The sequence below is a fragment of the Schistocerca gregaria genome, chromosome 10 (assembly GCF_023897955.1).
Source record: "Schistocerca gregaria isolate iqSchGreg1 chromosome 10, iqSchGreg1.2, whole genome shotgun sequence".
Lineage (NCBI taxonomy): Eukaryota > Metazoa > Arthropoda > Insecta > Orthoptera > Acrididae > Schistocerca > Schistocerca gregaria.
This window is the reverse complement of record NC_064929.1, coordinates 131,230,093-131,253,721: the sequence shown is the minus strand read 5'-3', so window position 1 is coordinate 131,253,721 and position 23,629 is coordinate 131,230,093. Positions and strand designations below refer to the sequence as shown.

General features: G+C 40.6%; 1 protein-coding gene across 5 annotated transcripts in view; it reads right to left on the bottom strand.

Moving 5' to 3' along the window:
• The window catches only part of LOC126293196 (neurexin-4), a 153,325-nt gene that overhangs the window by 4,660 nt on the left and 125,036 nt on the right, over positions 1–23,629 (bottom strand). For all 5 annotated transcript variants that reach the window (XM_049986318.1, XM_049986320.1, XM_049986317.1 and 2 more), the window contains 6 exons: positions 17,072–17,176; positions 12,158–12,289; positions 8,997–9,176; positions 6,576–6,709; positions 6,101–6,311; positions 4,483–4,620 (listed from right to left, as the gene is read on the bottom strand). In XM_049986318.1, coding sequence (XP_049842275.1) covers positions 4,483–4,620; positions 6,101–6,311; positions 6,576–6,709; positions 8,997–9,176; positions 12,158–12,289; positions 17,072–17,176 — 900 coding nt within the window. The remainder of the gene's footprint in view (positions 1–4,482; positions 4,621–6,100; positions 6,312–6,575; positions 6,710–8,996; positions 9,177–12,157; positions 12,290–17,071; positions 17,177–23,629) is intronic.

Genomic DNA, 23,629 nt, shown 5'->3' with positions numbered 1-23,629 from the left:
CGTGACTGTACACGATTTTTGAAATAAAAATTAAGTAGCTAAAGTATGATTAAGAAAAACTTTGATCGCTGTTTATACATCAGAATGTCTTAAAGTTTCGTTTACAAGGACATAGTAATAAGGAATCAATACATAAAAGTTGGACCTACTTCCATGAACGAAACACAGCCAATATGAGAGCTACGGCCACAAACCAATCATCACGTTTGTGTCTGTTTATATCAGGTTTATTCTTATAATTAATGGAGTATATACAAGTATTATATTTACTGCTACAAGTCATAAACTTGCCATACCATATGGGGGGGGGGTAACTATATTTTAAGAAAAATATGCAAAGTACAAATGGTTCAAATAGCTCTGAGAACTATAGGACTTAACATCTGAGGTCATCAGTCCCCTAGAACTTACAACTCCAACTACTTAAACCTAACTAACCTAAGGACATCAAACACATCCATGCCCAAGGCAGGATTCGAACCTGCGACCGTAGCGATCACACGGTTCCAAAGAGAAACACCTAGAACTGCTCGGCCACAGCGGCCGGCTGCAAAATACAGTACAGCGGTTGGCAGTGAGAGATGTTTACAAGATGTTGACCAACTGCATTAGTCTAACAACATTAGTGGTAGCAAGTTAAACAGTGCACAACAAATTATAAATATGTATGACATGATATAGAGTGGAATGTGCAAGTAAATTCAGCTCTGTTTTTAGTTGCCAATCTAACAATCACCTCAGGACATGTGAATGGTTTCAGAGACGCCAAATAAGTAGGAATGAAAAAGTAAATGCTGCTTCTTTCACTCACAGCAAGTAAAGCCGTTCTCTTAAACAAAGTAATATTCCAACAAATCCCATTTAGTTCATGTATTTTCCTGCAAGGAGCAGTACATCAGCAAAAAATTTGAAACTATACTCCAATTAAAATTATTTGGTCGCTGATGTCTGTCGCTGCTACAATATTGCCACAGTGGCTACCAGCTACCACTCGGTTATAGGTGACACACAAACACAATGGATCAGTTCACAAATGCTGTTAATGTGCAATGCGGAGGCAGTGTCGGAAGTGCCCACTGTAACGAATGTCAGAAATGCAAGATGGTCTGTTGACAACAATAAGTGACCAATGACTGAACTGTGACAGACTAAGCATCTTGTAGACTTGAATTTAAACTCGTGGCTAGGGTCCAGAAAAATACACATTTTGTGATAAACATGAAATAGATGCAGATTCTGCCTCAAAATGCAAAATTATTTAGTAGACACTATTTCACAGCAAATTCTATGAATATGAACTACTTTATCTGAGCTAGTATGTAATAGTTCTATTGTCTGGATATAAATATCGAAAAGTAACCAATTTTCAGTTATTGGTATTTTACATCATTTGGCGAAACCCAATTTGGGAAGATAATGTGCATAAGAACCTGGTTGCAGAAAAATAAAGTGTAAAAACGCAACAAGGTATCAATGCACAGTCATCTGGCGCCGTCCAACTGGACGGTTGAATGGTCTATTTAAGATACACGCCATATAATGCAAAGTTGTAGTTATAAGCCGTGGCACCTAGCATTTTGCAACAAAGAAATGCGCATGTTTGTTTGTTAGCCAAAGCTCAAAAATGCAGAAACTTTTAACATGGCAAATGTTCGAACTGTGGTTTCACAGAATACCGCTACAGGTCGGGCCTAAACTACATCGTTAACAATACACTGCTAATCTCAACAAGCAATTGCGGATAGCCATCCCCAAATGCCTTTTATCATGTGTTGCTCATGCTCATGGTTTTTTTTCTTATTTTTAAAAAAGTAAAGTGACTAATCCTGGACTATCATGTATTTCGATTACCACCCTTACAACACCAGAAGAGATTGACGATCACTGTAACAACTTGTCAATCCTGCTGTAGGCTGCTGCCCTGCTAATGGGAGGTGGGGCTCATTTCCCTGCACCTCTCCTCTCCCTTCCAGCAGGCAAAATTAATCCATCCCCCCCCCCCCCCCCCACTTGCGGCTATCTGCCACTATCGCTAATAATGCGAATGCACTATAGCGACTGAAAAATGAACTCTAACTTTTTTTCGACTGCAGCAAAATCCTTCCTCTAACATAAAAGTAGAATTACCATGCGATCAGTTCTGTTTCTATACTAAATACCTTGTCAGTTCAGTTTGTACCGTTGTCAAGCATGGGTCACACAGCTATGAATGCCCACGAAAGATCAAAATTAGTAGTCTGCAGATTTGTAATAATCAAACTGGGCTGGAAAAGACAAGTAATGTCCAGAAACAGCTTAATTTGGCAACACATTAAGTTTGCTGGTGGGAAAGTGTTGCTGCTCTTCAATGAACAATCATACCCGAAAGCTTAAATATTGGCAAACCAAGAAAAGAAAGGCCGTTTCGGAACAAAAACATGTTGAAGTTTTCACAGAAGCAAACAATCCAGTCAAAAAGTTGCCAATCGTCACTTTTTTTTTTAACAGTCAATTTAAAAGAACAAAGGTTTTGTTTGTCTTCACCCATGTAGCGTGATAATCTTTTATATTAGAGCATCTGATCATTTAGAAACACAAAAAATTAGATGCAAATTTTCCCAAAAATAGACTCTACATTTTCCAGTACCTACTCATGGCCTGACCACAAACATGAAAGTGCGATCAACAATCTGCAGCAGAGCTAACCTCTGCAAGCAAACTTGGACAGAAAAAATTCAGTTTACGCCACTAAAAGCAAACTGATATTTCTCGCCTCAAAGTCGCGTGTTACTGACCGATAAGCAGTCCTCACTGGCACTTGTTTGCGGATTATAGGAGACAGGCAGATTCCAAACCAAAAAGAATGATACGAAGGAAAATATGAGCAATTAAAAAAAAAAAGTCAACTAGATGATGAAAATGACATGGTAAAGTATTAGAAATAAAAAAATACATTTAAACAAATTAATTGAATAAAACAATATTTGGAAAGGGAAGTTGCTACTCACCAATAGCGGAGATGCTGAGCCACAGATAGGCTCAACAAAAAGACTGTCACAAATAAAGCTTTCAGCCAGCAAGGTCTTCATAAAAAAATCACACACACACACACACACACACACACACACACACACACACACAATTGCAGTCTCAAGCAATGCTTTTGAATAGATTTAGAAATAATTTTTTTTAAGTTACATCTCATGAGATTCCAACCTATGGGCTTCTACACGTTTGGTTTATGTGCTAACCATTGTGGGGCTATTAATTATATTTATGCCTGTGGTGACCCCGTTGCAATGATGAACTGCGACTTTCCAAAAGTCAGCTTTACGCAATGTTGCATGAAGTTTATCTAACATTAGCCAATCTCTGTGATTATGGTAACTGTGTCTGTGATGCTGAATCATGTCAGGTGTGGAAGTATCTAGTAATGTCTGGTTAATGCTGTGTATGCACTTTGTGTGCAATTTGGCAACGGCGAACGGTTCAGACATGACTGAGTGCTCAGACTGGAGGAAATCCGCTTCACCATGTCAAATGTCAACTATCAAGTAATTTCAATAAGATTACAATATATAGATTATCTGAAAAAGGTAGTGCCACAGCCCTTCTTTATGGCTGGTGACTCTCCCTCCACCCAGGCTAATAATGAAGTTCGCTCAACGTCTTAAAGTAGACATCACCAATTCACAAAACCCATAACAGCTAAGAGGATAATATTTCTAAAACTTATAAATAATCAAAATTAAGACAATAGTACACACGATTCTGTTACTGAAGAAATAATTAACACACTTGGTTAGGGGAGTGGTGTCTGTTTCACAATGTTTCTATGCTGAATTAGGAAAAGAATATTATAAATTTTACCATCTGTCAACATGCTGGATGTTCTGAACTTCAGAGTACATTCCTATATTGGCTAGACAAGGTTCTTGACAGTTGGAATACACTCGACACTTCTGCTATCACCACTCGCAAAATACAATAATAGTTACGTTCCAGTGATAACACCTCAGTATTGTAAAATTAGTGAAAAAGAGTCTAGATCGCGATGGTAGGTTATTAAAATGACCAGTTTCAGCAAAACTTGAAAATTCTAATAATGTGAAATAGTTTTCAGTTATTTTGTCAGTATATGAATTGTACTTTTTGCAATCAATACTGAGACGACGGTAATACTGAGTAACAGAACACTACAATTTGTCTACAAAGCCAGAACGGTTTTTTACAATATTAGGACAGCAATTCCATGGGAAGTATTATGTGATATTCATGCCATAGCATCACAATCCTATTCTGAAATAAAATTATAAACACAAACTGTATCTAAGGAACTAGCATAGTTGACAACAGTTGTTATTACATTTCCCCAGATGCTCCGTTGTATTAGCACACATCCCACTCACATTACAAAAATGGTGTTGTGCCTATTTCAGACCCTCACATGTAATTATTGCAGTCAACATAAAAGCTCTGTAGCACTGAAACCTAGACACTCACCTCCAAGTATGGCAGAATCCGTATGGCGATAAATCCTATCTAATACGTCACTGTCGACCATAGGAGGTGGACGAGTCTCTATAATGTCAGGTGGATGAGTCACTGGTTCAACACCACAGAAGTCCTCATTCAGTGGACCTGTTGGTAATACAAAAGAAGTAAACTATGGCCAGTTTGTGTACAAAGGAATACTGCATGTACAACAGGTTTTGTTCACAACACACTGTTGTGTTTAATGCTTTCAAGAATTGTTTGCCCCAAGCTGAGAAGTGACAGAGAACTTTAGCCAAGATACACTTCAAACACCTGTGTAGCAATCAAATATTTCTAAAGTGAATGTTATAAAAGTGCTGTTATTGGGTGTCATTTTACAATGCTCTACAACCTATGGGAAGAAGTACAATTTTATTTCTAATATGTCTTTCAAAGTTTCACATATCCACACTACAGCACACAACTACCACCTTTGTATACACAAATTTAAATATACCACAAATACGTAAGTCTTGCAAATATCACATTATACTGCATATAAAAAAAATACAGATGAGTGCAAAAATCAGTAAGCACAACATTATAGAGTGACCAGCACTTGCAATAGAAAAGTCATCATTTAAAATGTAGTAGTTGGAAAAATCAAAAGCACCACTCCAATACTAACTCAGCATATTACCAGAATAAAGATTTTTGAAAGCTTCAAAGTTAACAATGTGTAGGTAACATGTTAAGCTTTGTTTTAACACCGCCCTTATATCAACTACAAGATCTCTGCAATCAGGAGAGCCTCATTCAAGATAAATATACAAGCTAGTTACAAAGAAACTCTACCTTCATTATTCTATTCGTCCAAGGTTAAATTTCCTTGCGGTTAGTGTTAACAAATTTCGCAAAAACAAAATTTCTATTCTCTACATAGAAAACTACTTAAATCTTATCAAAAAGAGAGATTACACAGACAAATATTTCACAGAATCGCGACCCTCTTTATTTACATGTTTGAGAAATGATGTTTAGTATACCACTAAGTATTAGTATACATGTGAAGTTCTCTACTGACTAAGCATTGTCATATGTAAAGAAATTGTTTTGTATCCTGTTAGTGGATTGTTCCTGTTAATGGATTGGTTGAATGAAGACTTTGTGTTAAATGTGTCAGCATTTTGCTGAGGGTATTTAAAAAAAAAGAGAGAGGAGAATTTAATGAGTTTTCCATAACTTTCTTGACTGTCCGCACATGAGCAGTTTCGTCACTGCATCTCAAATTGGTCCGCAGGTGGGAATGCAGAACAGCCTGAGCTGCTGTATTTATTGCCTCTTACCAAGATTTCATGTTACATTCTGTTCTGTTATAAGCTTCTACGTCCTCCATATGTACTTACTGATATTTCTTCTAATCATCAGATATGCTACTTATGTAAAATGGTGCTAGCTGTCTGCTCTGTACATTACACTCGGACACAAGTAAAAGAAAAAAAAAAAAAAGAAGTTAAAGTTCATTCACAGAGTGCTTACAGCTAACTACTGAACAGTTAGCAGTAAATAAAATTGTTACAATAAATATGTTTCACAGCAGAAGTTTCTAGTTTAGTTCTGGGGGAATAATAATAATAATACTCACTTCCAAGAGACCTGACATTGGGTGGGGCATTCTCCTGGAAAAGCAGTTTGAGAGGGTAAATGTCGTCAAACTCCACACGTGATATGCAGCCAACAAAGCCCTCAGTCATGGACTCATTTCGCCCTATGTACAAGTACTGGATGTTATTGAACTGCGCATCTGCTGAGGCTTTAATGTTGAAATTATATTCTCGTGGCTCGTCATTGTCAACCTAGATTACAAAAGAAATACACTGTTAAACTGTGAGTGATAAGAATAAGCTACTGTAGGTTCTATTTAAATTTGGGCAGAAAAAAAAGTTTAAAACTACAAAGCCACTGCATTTATCATGAAATTCATATCATGTCATTTTACCTTATTTTACAGCATCTAAGAATTTGCAAGGCATCTTGGTGAACTTTGTGCACTGCAAGATTACCACTATTATTCATGCAACATAATATTAATGTAAAAACTGATGTGAAGAGTTCCATACCTGTAGGATCATGGTCGCACCTGAATTTTTTCTTGATAAGTGAACATCGTGATACTGACCGAGTCCAAAATGCTTCTCCAAGAAAATGATCTCTTGTCTCTCAAAGCCAAAATCAAACACGACACGCAAGTGACCTGTAAAATGAAAATTTACCAATGTAATAAGCTTCAGAACATCAATGTGAACATCAGCAAAACCAAAAAACAAAGAACCTGAGCAGCCCTATTCAGCAAGAACATACAAACTTGTTGCCCTATACATGTGTAGACAAAATCTTTAGAGATTATTAAAAATCCAATTACAGTGAATTTTCTAGACCAGTGGTTGTCAAACTGCGGCTCACAGCCAAGTATTCATGTGGCCTGCAGCCCCCCCCCCCCCCTCCAAAAAAAAAAAAAAAAAAAAAAAAAAAAAAAAAAAAAAAAAAAAAAAAAAAATGGCAGCTTGGGCATGCCAGTGAAATTTTTCCAAGTGCCTAATGTGGCTGGTTGCAGCTACTGCTGCTTACACAGCCAACAGCCACACTTCAGTAGCCAGCCACACTTCAGTAGCCAGGAGGAGGAGAAGGTATTAGTCATATGCGACTCAACTGTGCATGTGCATGAGCCCGCTTGTAACTGCTTAAATGAATCTTAGTGTAAACCATTGTGACGTCACGCTCAATGGAGGCAATTTGTTATTATGAAGCATTGCATAGTCTTCACATTTTGCTGTTGACAGACGCTTGTACGTGCACTGCTATTTTATACGGTGCATTTCCTTTGCAATTTAAGTTTTATTTTCGTTTTTTCTCTCATTCATGTTTTAATGCTGCACTATTATTATGCACTAGCGGGATACGGTAATATCCTTTGTTAGAGTATCAGTTCTTACCAGTCAAAATTACAAAAATTTAACTTGAAACTTAAACAATGAAAAATTCAAGGAATTCTAAAAAAAATTCCTGGGTTTTTCCCAGATGAAGAAATTCCTGGGTTTTTCCCGGATCTCCTGGTTGTCCCGGATCGTATACACTCTGGAGAAGTAACGCGAAGTTATGGGAAGTCTGTGACGTACCGCTGAGCAGTCACAGTTCCTTCAATTGCTACCAGCTGTGACTTAAAGTCATATACATGGCTCCTCTCCCCACGTCGCTACCATAATCGCTGACAGTGGCGATCCGGAGTAATGAAGAAGTGCAATTTGTTGCTGAACACAATGTGACATATTCGTCAGCAGTCTGTGCTTTCCAGTCATGGCAACACTCTAAACACAGCAGTTTGTGTTGTGGTGTTACCAGCAGCCTACGCATGGGATGGTAATTCCCTACGTCTGGTGCTGCTATTCTTCGATCAATGGTGTGTCGTAGGTAGTCCATTAACTGTTCTCAGATGGCAGGTGCGGTCGTGAAGAGTGCACAAATGTCAATCTTCCACTGTGGTGGTCAGACTCTGTCGAGTGTCCCCTCGTTAATGAGTATGCCTGCCCCTACATTCTCACGCAGTCCGACGACAGTGTCACATCCAAACATCTCACAAATCTAAATATTGCACAATTTGATCAGCTGGCCAATTTAAGACCCACAATGAGGTTCTTTCCAAAGGGTCACATGCTGATAATGCTGTCTCACACAAATACTCAACGTCTTTATGCCCTGGACAGTGAGTTCCTTACACGCCCTACCAGACAAAGTCACAATATTAAACACGAACAACACTAATACACTCTGATTGCCGTTCTACTAGTTACAGAGATTTTAATCATTTACATGAACATGTGGGGTCTGTTCTTTCGGACATAGCCAAAACAACAGATACCACACATTCATATAATTGATTCACCTTGTTGGGGAGTCAATCCACAACCTTCAGTGAGGATGTACATTTACATTTGACCTTTGGCAGGATTCTAAAATTAGCGAGCACAGAGGACACGGACGGGGAGCCTGCAGAGATAGTCCGCACATTTGCAATAAATGTCGAGTCCAGGTGGCACAGCAGTTAACACAACTACCTAGTAAGCAATAAATCCCGGGTTCTAGTCCCTGTCCGTCACACAATTTCACTCGTTGCTGCCGATTCCTCTCAATGTCCCAATGCAGCTTATATTGTCAGTTCCTTCCCTTCCCTTCCCCCCCCCCCCCCCCCCACTTCAATTCACGTAGTATCTAATCATTCACAAGCCCGACAGTGGTGTGTAAGTGTATGAAGTTACATTTACAACTGACCATGTCTTCTGAGTGTTTCACTTTTTTTTGTCAGCCAGCATATTTATTATTAACTGATAGCCTCACCATAATAATTATCAATATATTACACATTCAAAGATTTAACATGTACAAAACACAGAAATATGACTGTACAAATTAAATTTACAGTTTCTGCTAGGTATTGACAGGCAAACACCCAACGATAACCAATATGAGTATGATATCTCACTTACCACTGTTGGAAACCATGATTGTGAGGTATTCACCAGTGATGTTGGAGAAGAAACCCAGCAGGAACCCCTTTGGGTTGGTGGTCGTGAATCCGACACGAATCTTTTCTGAAATGGTTGACCTCCAGCTACCCATGAAGTCATACTTAACGATGGAGCTAGATTTCATGACCACACCAATTTCTGGAAGAACAACCACATACTCTGCAACAGATTCTTATCAACAGAGGAAGCTGACTGCCTTAAAATGAAAAGTATACATCAAACTGAAATGCTGGGACAACTTTCAGTTAATACTACACAGTTACAACCAGCCGTATTTCACCAGAAGAGCTTTGCCTTCTCTCTACTGCTAGATAATGGATAAAGTAACATAATTCCTCTGCTAGCAGGTAGATCATCCACAGTAAAAAATCAAATTAAAATATTTCTACATAATGTTTTATATGGGGGTCACTCCAAAAGATATGCATAATACTTTTCAAAACATCCAATTTATCTTCTATACCTTTGACATTTTTAAAGTATGTTGACAAACATCATTTTTTCACTGCCTTACATCACTATCATTGTCTTGTTCTAACAACACAGGAACTTTTTAACAACACGTTGCTTCAGACCAACATCAAGTGCTGCAGCCATCTTCATGCAGTGCTACAACAGTGTGATTTGTGGAAACAGGTTGAATTAAATTTAAATACATGTAGGAAGAATGTTTCTATGTACTCTGTAAATACTAAAGATACAGACCAAAAGTTCAAGTTTTCAAAAAATGTTGTGCATTTCTTTTGGAGTGACCCTTTTACATTTTTCAGAAATCTGTACTAAATAGGTATACACGGTGGTGGTGGTGGTGCATTCTGAAAAGGTAGCAAAATACATTGTTTCAGTCCCTTTTCACACCGTCGCATTACAAACTATAATATTATGGGACACACTGGCTGAACACAGCTGCCCTTCTTTACGATGTTCCCAAACCTAGCCCTCTTTCCGTCCAGATGATGACCTGCAATCTGAAAAACTAGTTACAGCATTTTTCAACCTTTAATGTGTCAACTGGCAGTACTTGGATTTCAACTCATAACAGTGTCACAGTCATCCATTCTGTCTCGGCGTAATTTTGAAGGAAGGGGGGGGGGGGGGGGGGGGGGAGAATTTTGTTAGCCAATACTGAATCAAATTTTGGATCCGTTATGAAAGAAGTATTAAGTTACAAGTTCTTAGACAAAATATCAAGACACATACCATGCAAACCTACATTTACCGTATTTACCCAAGTATAAGGCTAGGCACGCATGAACGATTTTCACTATGACAGAGATGCCGTGCAGAAGTTGGCGCGTGCTTCATCGAAAGATCAGTCAACAAAAAAATCTGTAGGAGAGCATAAAATTATCAACTGCTCTGCACTGGCTGAGATAGTGACGCACGCTGCGACGCGCATTCATTGTTTCCGCGTGGCAGATTGCTGCACAATACAACTGTTTCTCAAAATGGAAAATATTAATATCGAGAAATTTATTTCTTTGATAGAAAGTCAACCCACACTGTAAGACAAAATATTTGATTTTTATAGTGACTGCCAAATAAGAAGAGAGATTATGAATGGAAATCTGAAACTGACACGAAGACTGACTGAACTAACCTTTCGTGAATAAGTTTTTGTTTGTGAGCATTTTGTTTGCAGGACTAGGCCTGCAGGTCTAGATGCTTGGAATGGGCCATTAGGAGTGGACAAAGCTGGTTATTCTACGCTTGCAACCATTTCATCAGCAGTGTTCACAATGTCAGCACAACATGTGTCAGCACTGCACAATGCATAATTATAAATTTTCTTGCTCATAAACAACATTCAAGTGACAAAAATTTTTTGGCGATTGACTGCACAGTTCAGGGACCAAACATTGTCAAGGACTTGTGTGTCCTTCTGGCAAAAAGAGTGGAAGGAAGGATGAGAACAGGTGGAAAATCAGGAACACACTCACCATCCTCAGACCAGCATTATGGTCGAAAATACTCACACACAGTTCGAGACATTCTTAAAGACGACTGATGGGTAAGTATGTCTGAAAATGCAGAATGGGTTGGAATAAGTTATGGGAGCTGTCAAGCTATCGTCGCAAAAGGCCTAAAGTTCCGTAAAGTTTGTACCAGACGAGTCCATCGCCTGCAGATCAGAAGTTAAGACGTTTGGAGGTCTTTCAGAGGCTTCCAGCAAGGGTTGAAAAAGGCGATGCATTTTTGAGTCGAACGATGACCTGTGATGAAACAAGAGTCCACAACTACACTACCGACTGGAATCAAGCCGGTATGGAATGGCGAAGGAAAGGGCACGCAGCCCAACTAACACCCAAGACAAAACTGTCAGCTGGCAAGGTTGTTTCAACCATTATCTTTGCTCGACAAGGCACTTGGCTCATTAACATTTTGCACAAGCAATGCACAATCAGTGTTGCATGTTGCTGTGACCAGCTGCATGAGGTGATGCCTGTGTATCACCACAAAAGACCAACCAATCCAAGAAGCTATCTTCCTCCTAGACAATATCATGCCCCATACTGCCTCTCTAATACTCTGAAAATTTCAAGAAATTCCTTGGACGCAATTTGATCACAGCTTGCAACTATTGCTCTGCAATTTTAGTTTATTTTGGTCACTTAAACACACTTGAGGAAAGACAATGATTTGAAGATGACAAGGGCATACACGAATTTGTGCAAAACTGGCCCCCTACTCAACAAGCTTCATTCTATGATGCAGCGATAAAAAATTTTCCTTCTTCCTGGAAAAACTTATTTCTAAAGCAGAAAACTATGCAGAAAAATAAATTATATTTGAATTAATTTTTAAGAAATAAAATACCATTTATATTTGATCTACCTTTGTATTTTTGTATTATTAATACAAATCAATATTTATTTCCATACGTGTGCATAGCTTTAAACACAACTGTAATATTTTTTGGGATGAAATATATAACAATGCTGTACATTGCTTTTTGAATTTTTTTATGGGAGAGTTCTGCTAAAATTAATTTTACATTTAACATCACTGTAGTAAGTAGTACATTGCAGACCAGAGTATAGTTGAAATATGGGGCTGAAGAAGACAACTGCAACAGTAGCAGTAGCAGCAGCAGCAGCAGTAAATATGGTTGTCCTTACCATCAGCACAGATGGGCCCTTTAAAGGCAGTCCACCTGCAATCACACCAGTAGCTATCGTAGCCTTCGTGGCACGTCCCATTGTTCAAGCACGGACTGCTGTCGCACTTGCCAATACATCCTGGGCTCACGCCTGTCAATGCAGAACACTTAGTAAAACACAGAATTGTAATATCACAGAGTACACATGCACATAAGTGTGATAGGAACAAAAGAAACTCAGGGGGAGTAGGACGGGCGAAGGGGTTTCAAAGAGGAATCTTTTTCCAAATATGGAGTAAGTCCTATCTCACAACTGAAAATTATAATCAGAATGAGATTTTCACTCTGCAGCGGAGTGTGCACTGATATGAAACTTCCTGGCAGATTAAAACTGTGTGCCGGACCAAGACTCGAACTCAGGACCTTTGCCTTTCACGGGCACGTGCTCTACCAGCTGAGCTACCCAAGCACGGCTCATGACCCGTCCTCACAGGTTCAATTCTACCAGTACCTCGTCTCCTACTTTCCAAACTTCACAGAAGCTCTTCTGCGAACCTTGCAGGACTAGCATCCCTGGAAGAAAGGATATGCGAAGACATGGCTTAGCCACAGCCTGAGGGACGTTTCCAGAATAGGATTTTCATTCTGCAGCGGAATGTGCGCCGATATGAAACTTCCTGGCAGATTAAAACTGTTGCGCCGGACCGAGACTCAAATCCGAGTTTGAGTCTTGGTCCAACACACTGTTTTAATCTGCAATAAGTTTCAAACATTATAATGACCAGTAAGAACAGTACAAAAATAACAAGGGACTCTGATACCAATAGCACCATCTTCAAAATTAAAAAATTACAAAACTGTAAAATACAGTCCTTTACAATCCAAAAGAATCCTCACTCTACTAAGAAAAAAGAAATGACAGGTGATCAGATTTCAGGATCATAGGTCAAAACAGCAAAGAATCAGCATTTCACCCTTGCGCACACTCGCGTAGTTGTATTCTACATTCACATGTACACAATCACAGTGCAGTGAAATATCAATAATAATAAATGCATAGTTTGTACGATGTCAAAATTATGAGAGTTTGTGGCTATTATAATTCTTAAATCAATTGTATGATATGTGTACCTTTCAAACTACTCAATGAATGCTTTCCAAATGCTGTAATTCTCTGAAATGGAATTTAAAAGAGGGAATGATGGCAGGTCCGATTTAGAAGGGGGGATGGAGAAGTAAACTGTAACAAGTTGTACTGCAGTCGCTAAGTTTTCTGTGTTACTGAATTACAGATCTGTTGCAGCCACATGTGAGGCGAGTGGCCAGGCACAGAGGTGTTGATATGCAGTTTCACAACTGAGCCCCTTTGCACACCACAAGACAACCGGGTTAAGGTGCGCAATTGTAGTGACATCACACAAAGGCTGTGTAATGCCCGGTTGGCCTGCAGTTTATTTCCTCACCGTTGGGACGCAGAGATGTTGACCAGTACGTGCGCGGAAGCAGTGTAACGGCACAAAAAGGTTGCAACTAATTGCTATAAACACACAATGCTTCCAGCCACTTACGCGCGCGCTAGCAGCATCCTCCACGACATCGGGTCCACATCTATCTCCGACGTGCTACGGGCCAGTAAGCAGCTGATGCAGGTCTGGACAGCCAGCTCCAACAGACCAGTTCAAAGTCCGGCCCACAGAATTAGGTGACATAACAGGGAGCTGCCCCCCAGGCACCACTGAATTTCTGCCTCAGAGGGCAGCAGTTCACACCCATGGCAATACCGCTGCTGTACCTCCGAACCAGGGTGAGCTTCTAACCCAGGAGACTACAAGAATTCAGCAGACATACATGTTGCTGGCAGTGCTCACTCAAGCACATGCAAGCTGAATAAGATGAACAGTGTCAGCAAAGCAGGACACAGACATCGACTGGCCACCCAACGCTGTGGCCTTCTGACGTCGTCGGCATCACTAGTGGACCACGTGCCTACTAAGGGCAAAACCAGGGGCATCACAGCACTCTGGCATTGGAATTTAAGATGAATAAAACATGCTGTATCTTACAGGTAAGTTTTCCTACCCCCCCCCCCCCCCCCCCCCACAGCACCACTGCCTCCACAACCCACCACCTCTACACCACAGCGGCCCCACTCTCCGGGTTGCTAAAACACTCGAGATTTCCTTCATCATCAAAGCCAAACCCTCGGTCCTAGCCTGTGACTCAAGTTACTTTTCATTGTGCTGCGAAAACTTTATATACCTGGTCAACAAATTAATACACTATGTGATCAAAGGTACCCGGACACTTGGCTGAGAAAATAAAAAATTAATACACTATGTGATCGAAGGTACCCATACACTTGACTGAAAATGACTTACAAGTTTGTGGCACCCTCCAACAGTATTGCTGGAAGTCAATATGATGTTGGCCCACCCTTAGCCTTGATGACACCTTCCACTCTCGGAGGCATATGTTCAATCAGGTGCTGGAAGGTTTCTTGGGAAATGGCAGACCATTCTTCATGGAGTGCTGCACTGACGAGAGGTATGGATGTGACAGTGAGGCCTGGCACAAAAACGGCATTCCAAGACATCTGAAAGGAGTTCTATAGGACTCAGGTCAGGACTCTGTGCAGGCCAGTCCATTGCAGGAATGTTATTGTAGTGTAACTATTCAGCCACAGGCCGTGCATTATGAACAGCTCCTTGATTGTGTTGAAAGATACAATCGCCATCCCCGAATTGCTCTTCACTGGCAGATGACATTCACCGAGCATTCGCCGTACCCACACCCTGCCATCAGATTGCCACACTGTGTACTGTGATTCAAAACTCCACACAATGTTGTTACACTGTTCAATCATTGAATGTTTACACTCCATACACCAAGTGAGGTGACGTTTGGTACTTACTGGCGTGATGTGTGGCTTATAAGCAGCTGCTCGACCATGTAATCTGAGTTTTCTCACCTCATGCTTAACTGTCATAGTGCTTGCACTGGATCCTGATGCAGTTTGGAATTCCTGTGTGACGGTCTTGATAGATGTCTGCCTATTACACATTATGGCCCTCTTCAACTGTTGGCGGTCTCTGTCAGTCAACAGACGAGGTCGGCCTGTACACTTTTGTGCTGCACGTGTCCCTTCGTGTTTCCACTTAACTGTCACATCAGAAACAGTGGACCTAGCTACGTTTAATCTCGCGTACAGACATATCACAGAAGTGACACCCAATCACCTGACCAAGTTCGAAGTCCGTGAGTTCCACGGAGTGCCCCATTCTGCTCTCTCAAGATGTCTAATGACTACTAAGGGTTGCTGATATGGAGTACCTGGCAGTAGGTGGCAGCACAATGCACCTAACATGAAAAATGTATGCTTTTGGGGATGCCTGGATACTTTTGATCACATAGTGTAGATTATCTGATAAAAACTACGCAGAAACCTTTTAGTCAAAATTTATATGGGCTACATTTCACCTTCATCTTTATGGCATCTTGAACTCTGCTGGAAACACTGAAACCAGAGAAGGTAGTGATGTTCGATGCCGATCTCTAGTGTGAAGCCAACATTTTAATTTGTTCCAAAGCTATTCCATCGAGTTCAAGTTGGTCTCTTGCCAAGCCAGCCAATTTCAGGAATGCTACTATCCACAAACCATTGCCTTACCTTACACAATGCTGTGAAATGGGAGCATGTCCTTCCAAATTTAGCATTTTCTTCAATACACACCCTAACAATGAAACAAGAAACCGTACCATAACATGATGTCCTCTTTACTTCACTGCTGGCACTTCACGAGATGGCAGACAACATTCTCCAGGTATTCACTAAACCCAAAACCTTCCCCTGGATTGCCACAAGCTACAGTGTGACTGGTCACTCCACATCTCTCAGATCCCACTACTCACTGTCCAGTGGTATTGCTCTTTACACAACTTGAGAGTCACTTAGCATTGACTACGGAAATGCATTGCTTATGACGTGCTGCTACGTGACTATACCCCACTCTTTTTAACTTACTACCAACAGACATTGCGTTAGCTGGACTGCTGGTTGCATGTCAGAACTCATGAGTGAGTTGTTCTGCTGGTATCATAGATATTTTACAATCACCATCCACAATGTGCAACGGTCCCTGTCCATCAGTATGTGAGGCCTGCCTGGTCTCTGTTTAGCTCTAGTTGTTCCTTCATGTTTCCATTTCACAATCGCACACCATTTCGGAGAGCAATCGTTGAAGTGTTTGCTCCAGTCGAATGGCATTTCTTTAATAGTAGTCAGTTTCAATGCAATAAGGTTTTATCTTCAGGCACATTAATTTACAAACAAAAAATAATTATATGCAATCTCCCTAAAAACAGACACTACATTGTCAGGTCCCTACTTATACATAAGACAGACATGTTAGTTGTTAAAAATTGCAATAAAAATGAATCACCAACTCAGATGAAGATCCAAAAACATATCTCCTAACTAAAGATATCTTTCCCAACTGCAACCAGGCTTCTACCACTAATACTGTCCCCCTTCCTGCTTCCATACTCATCAAATGGCTCAAATGGCTCTGAGCACTATGGGACTTCTGAGGTAATCAGTCCCCTAGAACTTATAACTACTTAAACCTAACTAACCTAAGGACATCACACACATTCATGCCCGAGGCAGGATTTGAACCTGTGACCGTAGCGGTCGGTTCCACACTGTAGCACCTAGAACCATACTCATCAACTCAATATCAAACTCATACACAGAAAGAAAAGCTACTATTCTAAACCAATTTTGATAGAGACGTGTCAAACACTGGCCCTCTGGTTTCTGTGGAATCAGCAACTAATTGGTTCGTTTACAGGTACAACAGACTTTAAATCTCTCACTAGATAATTATAAATGTAATTGCTACCACTTAAAGACCAAAACAGTGGTGCTACATACCATACAATCCCTTCTCTGCATAGCTTCGCAAGTCTACTCGCTGTCCATTGAGCAGCAAAGCTCGGATGCAGCCCGTAAATCCATCTCGGTAGTCTACAGATGCTCCTGTAAACCGCCACACAAACATTACAAAAGTCTCCACATTATGTTGTATCAAATGTATAATGTCCAATAGAAAGTGTGAATTATTTTTTAAACAATGAGGTGGCAAACATGACTGTTTTTTGAAATTATGAACTGCTGCATGCAAAATAATATAAAAAATAAAATTTACAGTCACGAAATAAAGAAAAGAAGATGCCAACTAAGCACATTTCAGTAATGTTACAAGTGGATCATCTTAAAAACTACTCGAGAAAATAATGCACGAAGTGACTGCAATGTTGTTGCAACAATTAAAGCAATTCTTATGCAAGCAATATACACAAAACTGTTTTGTATGGCAATCCCATAATATATTTTAACTGCGACTGTAAAGTTGTCTCCTACCATTCACCTCCGACTTGCTCGAGTGCATGTCACTGACTACTACTGGATTTCAAGTTAAAAGTTTGTTAAAGCAGGTATCACCCTTTAATTGGAACACAGCATCTAATATTGTCTACAGACACATGTTCCTTTTCCTTTGCGTTAAAGAAGACTGTCACAGTCACCAAGATTTTACTTTTGCTTATGGGTCTTGTGCAACTGCTAAAACTTAGTGTTTAAGATTGCAATAAGTGATGGTCTGGTAGCTTACGACGATTCCTACACCAAATTTATTTATTCACATACCCTTTACAATATCTAAATGAACTGAGAATCTTGTGTGCTACATGATCCGCAAGCCTGTAAGTATTATTAGGTTGGTGCATAAGTTCGTAGTGTTTGTGTGATGCACGTTGGTATTCTGGTTGATACAGGTTTATTTTTCGACTGTCACATTTTATTTGTAGTTTACTGTTATTACTTGAGTTTTAAATACTATCATTTTGTCATTCGGAAACAATGAATCGAGCTGTGTACACTAGAGAATGGAATGCTAAGTGAAGAAATCTGAACATTCCTGACATTCTTTTGTTTGGTTGAATACAGGAGCGACAGCAACAGAGACAACCAGAAACATTTGCACTGGGTATGGGAATAGTGCCATTGGACAGAGCACAGCAAGAAAATAATTTTCTCATTTTAAGAAGAATATTTTTGAAATTAGGTGCTCTCCACATTCAGGAAAACCTTCAGGATTTGATGAAGATCGTTTAACACATGAATCCACAATGATCCACATCAGTGTACTCAAGAACTGCAAATACGATGAACTGTGATCAGTAGAGCATTGTGCGACATTTGCATGCAATGGGAAAAGTTAAATAATTGGGTGTATGGATACTGCATGCTCTAAGCCAAAATCGCAAAAATCTGCAGGTGGCCATATGAGCATCTCTGGATCCTTGTCATCAACTGGCTCACAAACAACATTGAGCATTCTTGTCCCGTATTGTTACTGGTGATGTCAAATGGTGTTTTGGAATGATAAGGAAAAGAAGGGAGAGAGTGAGCTCACACAAAGACCTGCATGCACCCACAAAAAAAAGATGTGCTCTAATGTTGTTGTTGTTGTGGTCTTCAGTCCTGAGACTGGTTTGATGCCGCTCTCCATGCTACTCTATCCTGTGCAAGCTTCTTCATCTCCCAGTTCCTACTGCAACCTGCATCCTTCTGAATCTGCTTAGTGTATTCATCTCTTGGTCTCCCTCTATGATTTTTACCCTCCAATGCTAAATTTGTGATCCCTTGATGCCTCAGAATATGTCCTACCAACCGATCTCTTCTTCTAGTCAAGTTGTGCCACAAACTCCTCTTCTCCCCAATTCTATTCAATACCCCCTCATTAGTTATGTGATCTACCCATCTAATCTTCAGCATTCTTCTGTAGTACCACATTTCCAAAGCTTCTATTCTCTTCTTGTCCTAACTATTTATCGTCCATGTTTCACTTCCACACATGGCTACACATCACACAAATATGTTAATAAATTTCTCATCTTCAGAAACGCTTTCCTTGCCATTGCCAGTCTACATTTTATATCCTCTCTACTTCGACCACATCAGTTATTTTACTCCCCAAATAGCAAAACTCCTTTACTACTTTAAGTGTCTCATTTCCTAATCTAATTCCCTCAGCATCACCCGAATTACTTTGACTACATTCCATTATCCCTGTTTTGCTTTTGTTGATGTTCATCTTATACCCTCCTTTCAAGACACTGTCCATTCCGTTCAACTGCTCTTCCAAGTCCTTTGCTGTGTCTGACAGAATTACAATGTCATCGGCGAACCTCAAAGTTTTTATTTCTTCTCCATGGATTTTAATACCTACTCCGAACTTTTCTTTTGTTTCCTTTACTGCTTGCTCAATATAATGGATGTGGAGAACTGAATTGTCATGATAATGTAAAGTAGCTAGGGCTGCACTTAGAGAACATATGATAAAAAAAATCTGAATTATTTTAGGAAAAATCATAAAATTCTCCTTACTGACTCATCTATTTGTTAGGTCAAGAACTCATACCAACACGTTGCAAAGCTCTGAAGTTAATACTCCTATTGCTTTAGTGGTGCGTTACCATCACTGCTAACATTTACTGTCAACAACTCGGATGTGTTGCAGATGCAATCCAAGAGCAATGACAAGGAAGGCTGCATGAAGTGACGCTACTCCACGACAATGCCAATTCGCATTCTGCTCGACTGACAAAAAAATGCTGTACAGGAGCTGAGTTGGGGAGTCATTTCCCACCCAGCTTATTCACCTGAGCTTGTCCCCTCAGATTTTCACCTTTTCTGCTCTCTAACAACCTTCAAGGAATATCATTTCTAGAAGAAGATTTCTACAGTTGCGGAATCAAAAAGTTATCCCAGTACTTGCAGAGTGCTGTGAATAGTAAAGGAGTTTTCATTAAACATAGTGAAAACTTATTTCAGTTCACTTTGTCACTTCTGAAGTATTTTACATCATATGACATCTGGCTGAAAAGATTTGCAAACTGCCTACACAAAGTTTGGGAGGGGGGACCACAAACACACACAGACAGAGAGAGAAACATTGAGTGATGAAGGGGAGAGGAGGGGGTGACACCACAATAATGACTTTCCTTCCTCTCATATACTAGCCATAAGTTGCTGTAGTTTTTAAATATTGATATTTTATATGGAATAATATTTGTATAACTAACACATTTTGAAATATTAAGTATTTCATAATCTGTGATTTTAATTTCGATGTTGAGTTAAAAACATGGACTTCCCTGAGATTTTAAGAAATTCCTGAAATTCTTTGAGATTTCTGTGATTTTTTTGTAAGTAAATTCCAGGTTTTTCAGAACGCCACCCTGAATGAACTGTTAATACAAGATTTTGCTGGTGCTTAATTATGGGCACATCTTCAACTGGACTAAGTTGTTAGCAACACTTTGCAATGTAAAGAGGTCTCAACATTATTAGGGATGAGCACTACATATTACCCTAACACTTTATTTTTGTGTAATGTAAGCATTCTTCCTACATGACAAGTTGCCGCAAACATTATTCAATGAGATGTTGTTACAGAAAACACAAAATTGATGACTTATTGATTTGTTTCTAGCTTTCAAGAGGCACCAGTGTGTGTTTCTTCTCATTAAACTCTCATTCATGATTATGCTTCAAAACTTGTAAGACCCTGTCAATTACACTATAGGCCTCCCACCCAAAATCAAAAGAAAATAACTGAATATGACTTTTATATCTGTGGATACTGTAAGGAACATTTTGATAGAACATAAACAATTTAGGAGTGATGGACACCACTCACTGAATAGAACAGGCTTTGAGCTGCTGACAGTCACACAGAGAGAAATGAAAACTTGCTAACTTTCAGAAAAATCCTTTGAGGAGCTAGAAAACAAATGCAAATAAGTGAACACTGAAGGTCTCACATGGGCCTTCATAGACGAGCAATATCACCTCCACAGAGATTTCCTGAATCATACCCTCGCAGACCCCTAGTACTCCCATAACCCCCAAGAACCAGCTGCTAAGGAGTGGCCCTCTCATCACCTGATATCAACCTGGACTGGAGCAACCGAATCATGTTCTTCGCCAGAGCTTTATCTAATGTTTTGCCCAGAAATTAGGGACATCCTGCCCCTCATCCTTTCCACATTTTCTAAAGTGGTATTTGGCCAGCTCTGGAAAATATACACATCAAAAAAAAGTTTTTGCATCACCTCGGTTCCAGGACACGTACAGAATATAGAAATGGAAATCAACATAAACATCATTTCCGTCCTTTTTATTGCTCATGAAAACCACACATTGCATGTTGTACCACCGTACAACGAGACATTTGGAGGTGGTGGTCCAGATTGCTGTACACACCGGTACCTCTAATACCCGGCAGCACATCTTATTGCATTGATGCATGCCTGTATTCGTCATGGCATACTACCCACAAGTTCATCAAGGCACTGTTGGTCCACACTGTCCCACTCCTCAATGGAAATTCAGCGTAGATCCCTCAGAGTGGTTGGTGGGTCACGTTGTCCATAAACAGCCCTTTTCAATCTATCCCAGACATGTTCGATAGGGTTCATGATTGTAGAACACGTTGGCCACTATAGACAAGCGATGTCGTTACCTCGAAGGACGTCAGTCACAAGATGTGCACGATGGGGGCATAACTTGTCGTTCACGAAGATGAATGCCTCGGCAATATGCTGCCGATATGGTTGCACTATCGATCAGAGGGCGGCATTCACGTATCATACAGCTGTTACGGCACGCTCCATGACCACCAGCGGCGTACGTCGGCCGCACATAATGCCATCCCAAAACAGCAAGGAACCTCCATCCTGCTGCACTTGCTGACAGTGTGTAAGGCATTCAGCCTGACCGGGTTGCCTTCTAACACATCTCCGACAATTGTCTGGTTGAAGGCAAATGCGACACTCACAGGCGAAGAGAATGTGATGCCTATCCTGAGCGGTCCATTTAGCATGATGTTGAGCCCATCTGTACCGTGTTGCACGGTTTCGTGTTTGCAATGGTGGACCTCACCATGGACGTTGGGAGTGAAGTTGCACATCATGCAGCCTGTTACACAGAGTTTGAGTCGTAACACGACGTCCTGTGGCTGCACGAAAAGCATTATTCAACGTGGTGGTGTGGCTGTCTGTCAAGGTTCCTCCGAGCCATAATCCGTAAGCTGCGGTAACCCACTGCAGTAGTAGCATTGGGCGGTCTGAGAAAGACATGTCATCGACAGTTCCTGTCTCACTGTATCTCCTCCTTGTCCGAACATCGCTTTGGTTCACTCCGAGATGCCTGGACACTTTCCTTGCTTAAAGCCCTTCCTGCCACAAAGTAACAATGCAAACGTGATCGAACTGCAGTACTGATCGCCTAGGCATTGTTGAGCTACAGACAACACGAGCCTTGTACCTCTTTCCTGGTGGAATGACTGGAACTGATCGGCTGTCGGACCCCCTCCGTCTAATAGGCACTTCTCATGCATGGTTGTTAAGGGTTTAGTGACATCTCTGAACAGTCAAAGGGACTGTGTTTGTGATACAATATCCACAGTCAACGTCTATCTTCAGTAGTTTTGGGAACCAGGGTGACGGAAAACTTTTTCTGATGTGTGTATATAAATCCTGGTCCGCCCCTATGCAATTCCACTCCCAACCCTTGCCATAAGACCTACCCAATTCTCCTACCCAGCACATCCACTACTAGTTCTTTCACAGGCTTATCCAAACAGAGGCAGGACCACCTGTGAAAGCAAAGCAGCCATATCACCTATCAACACTCTGCAATTTATACAAAGGATTTTACATGGGTATGACCACTGACTAGCTGCCCACCAGAATTAATTGCCACTGCCAAATTGTGGACGAGAAAAGAGTTGACCAACCAGTCATGGAACCTGTTGCTGAGCTCGACACAAGTTAAGTTCAACAGCTGCCTCACAACCCGTGCCATCTGATCATTTACTTCGATACCACCTTTTCTCACATATGATGACAGGAGTTAACGTCACAACACATTCTAATCTGGCATAATCCTCCTGGCCTCCATCTGCACTAACCGAATCTGTGTGCACACCCCTTACCCAATGGTCTCCTCTTGCCCTGTCATGTCACCCTATCCTAGTCCATGTCTGCCCCATCCTAATCCATGTTGTCATTCTGTGCTGCACAATCTTACTGGTACCAGTGCCCCTGTGTCACACACCTGCCACCTCTATTCTCTCTCTCTTCGATTTTTGTCCCACATACTGGCATCCTCAAAGCAGCCAACTATCCCTCCCAACTTCCCTCATAATTCCTGCCTCTTCCTTCCTCTGCCTATCTCATCCAAGACAACCCCTCACCCCAGCCCACCTACTGAAGTGCTATCTCTGCACTGTGTGTTCAGCTAGCACAATGTAGTTATACAGGTGTGTGTGTGTGTGTGTGTGTGTGTGTGTGTGTGTGTGTGTGTGTGTGTGGTTTTTTTTCTCTCTCTAGCTCTTTAGAAGAGATGTCTGAAAGCTAGCAA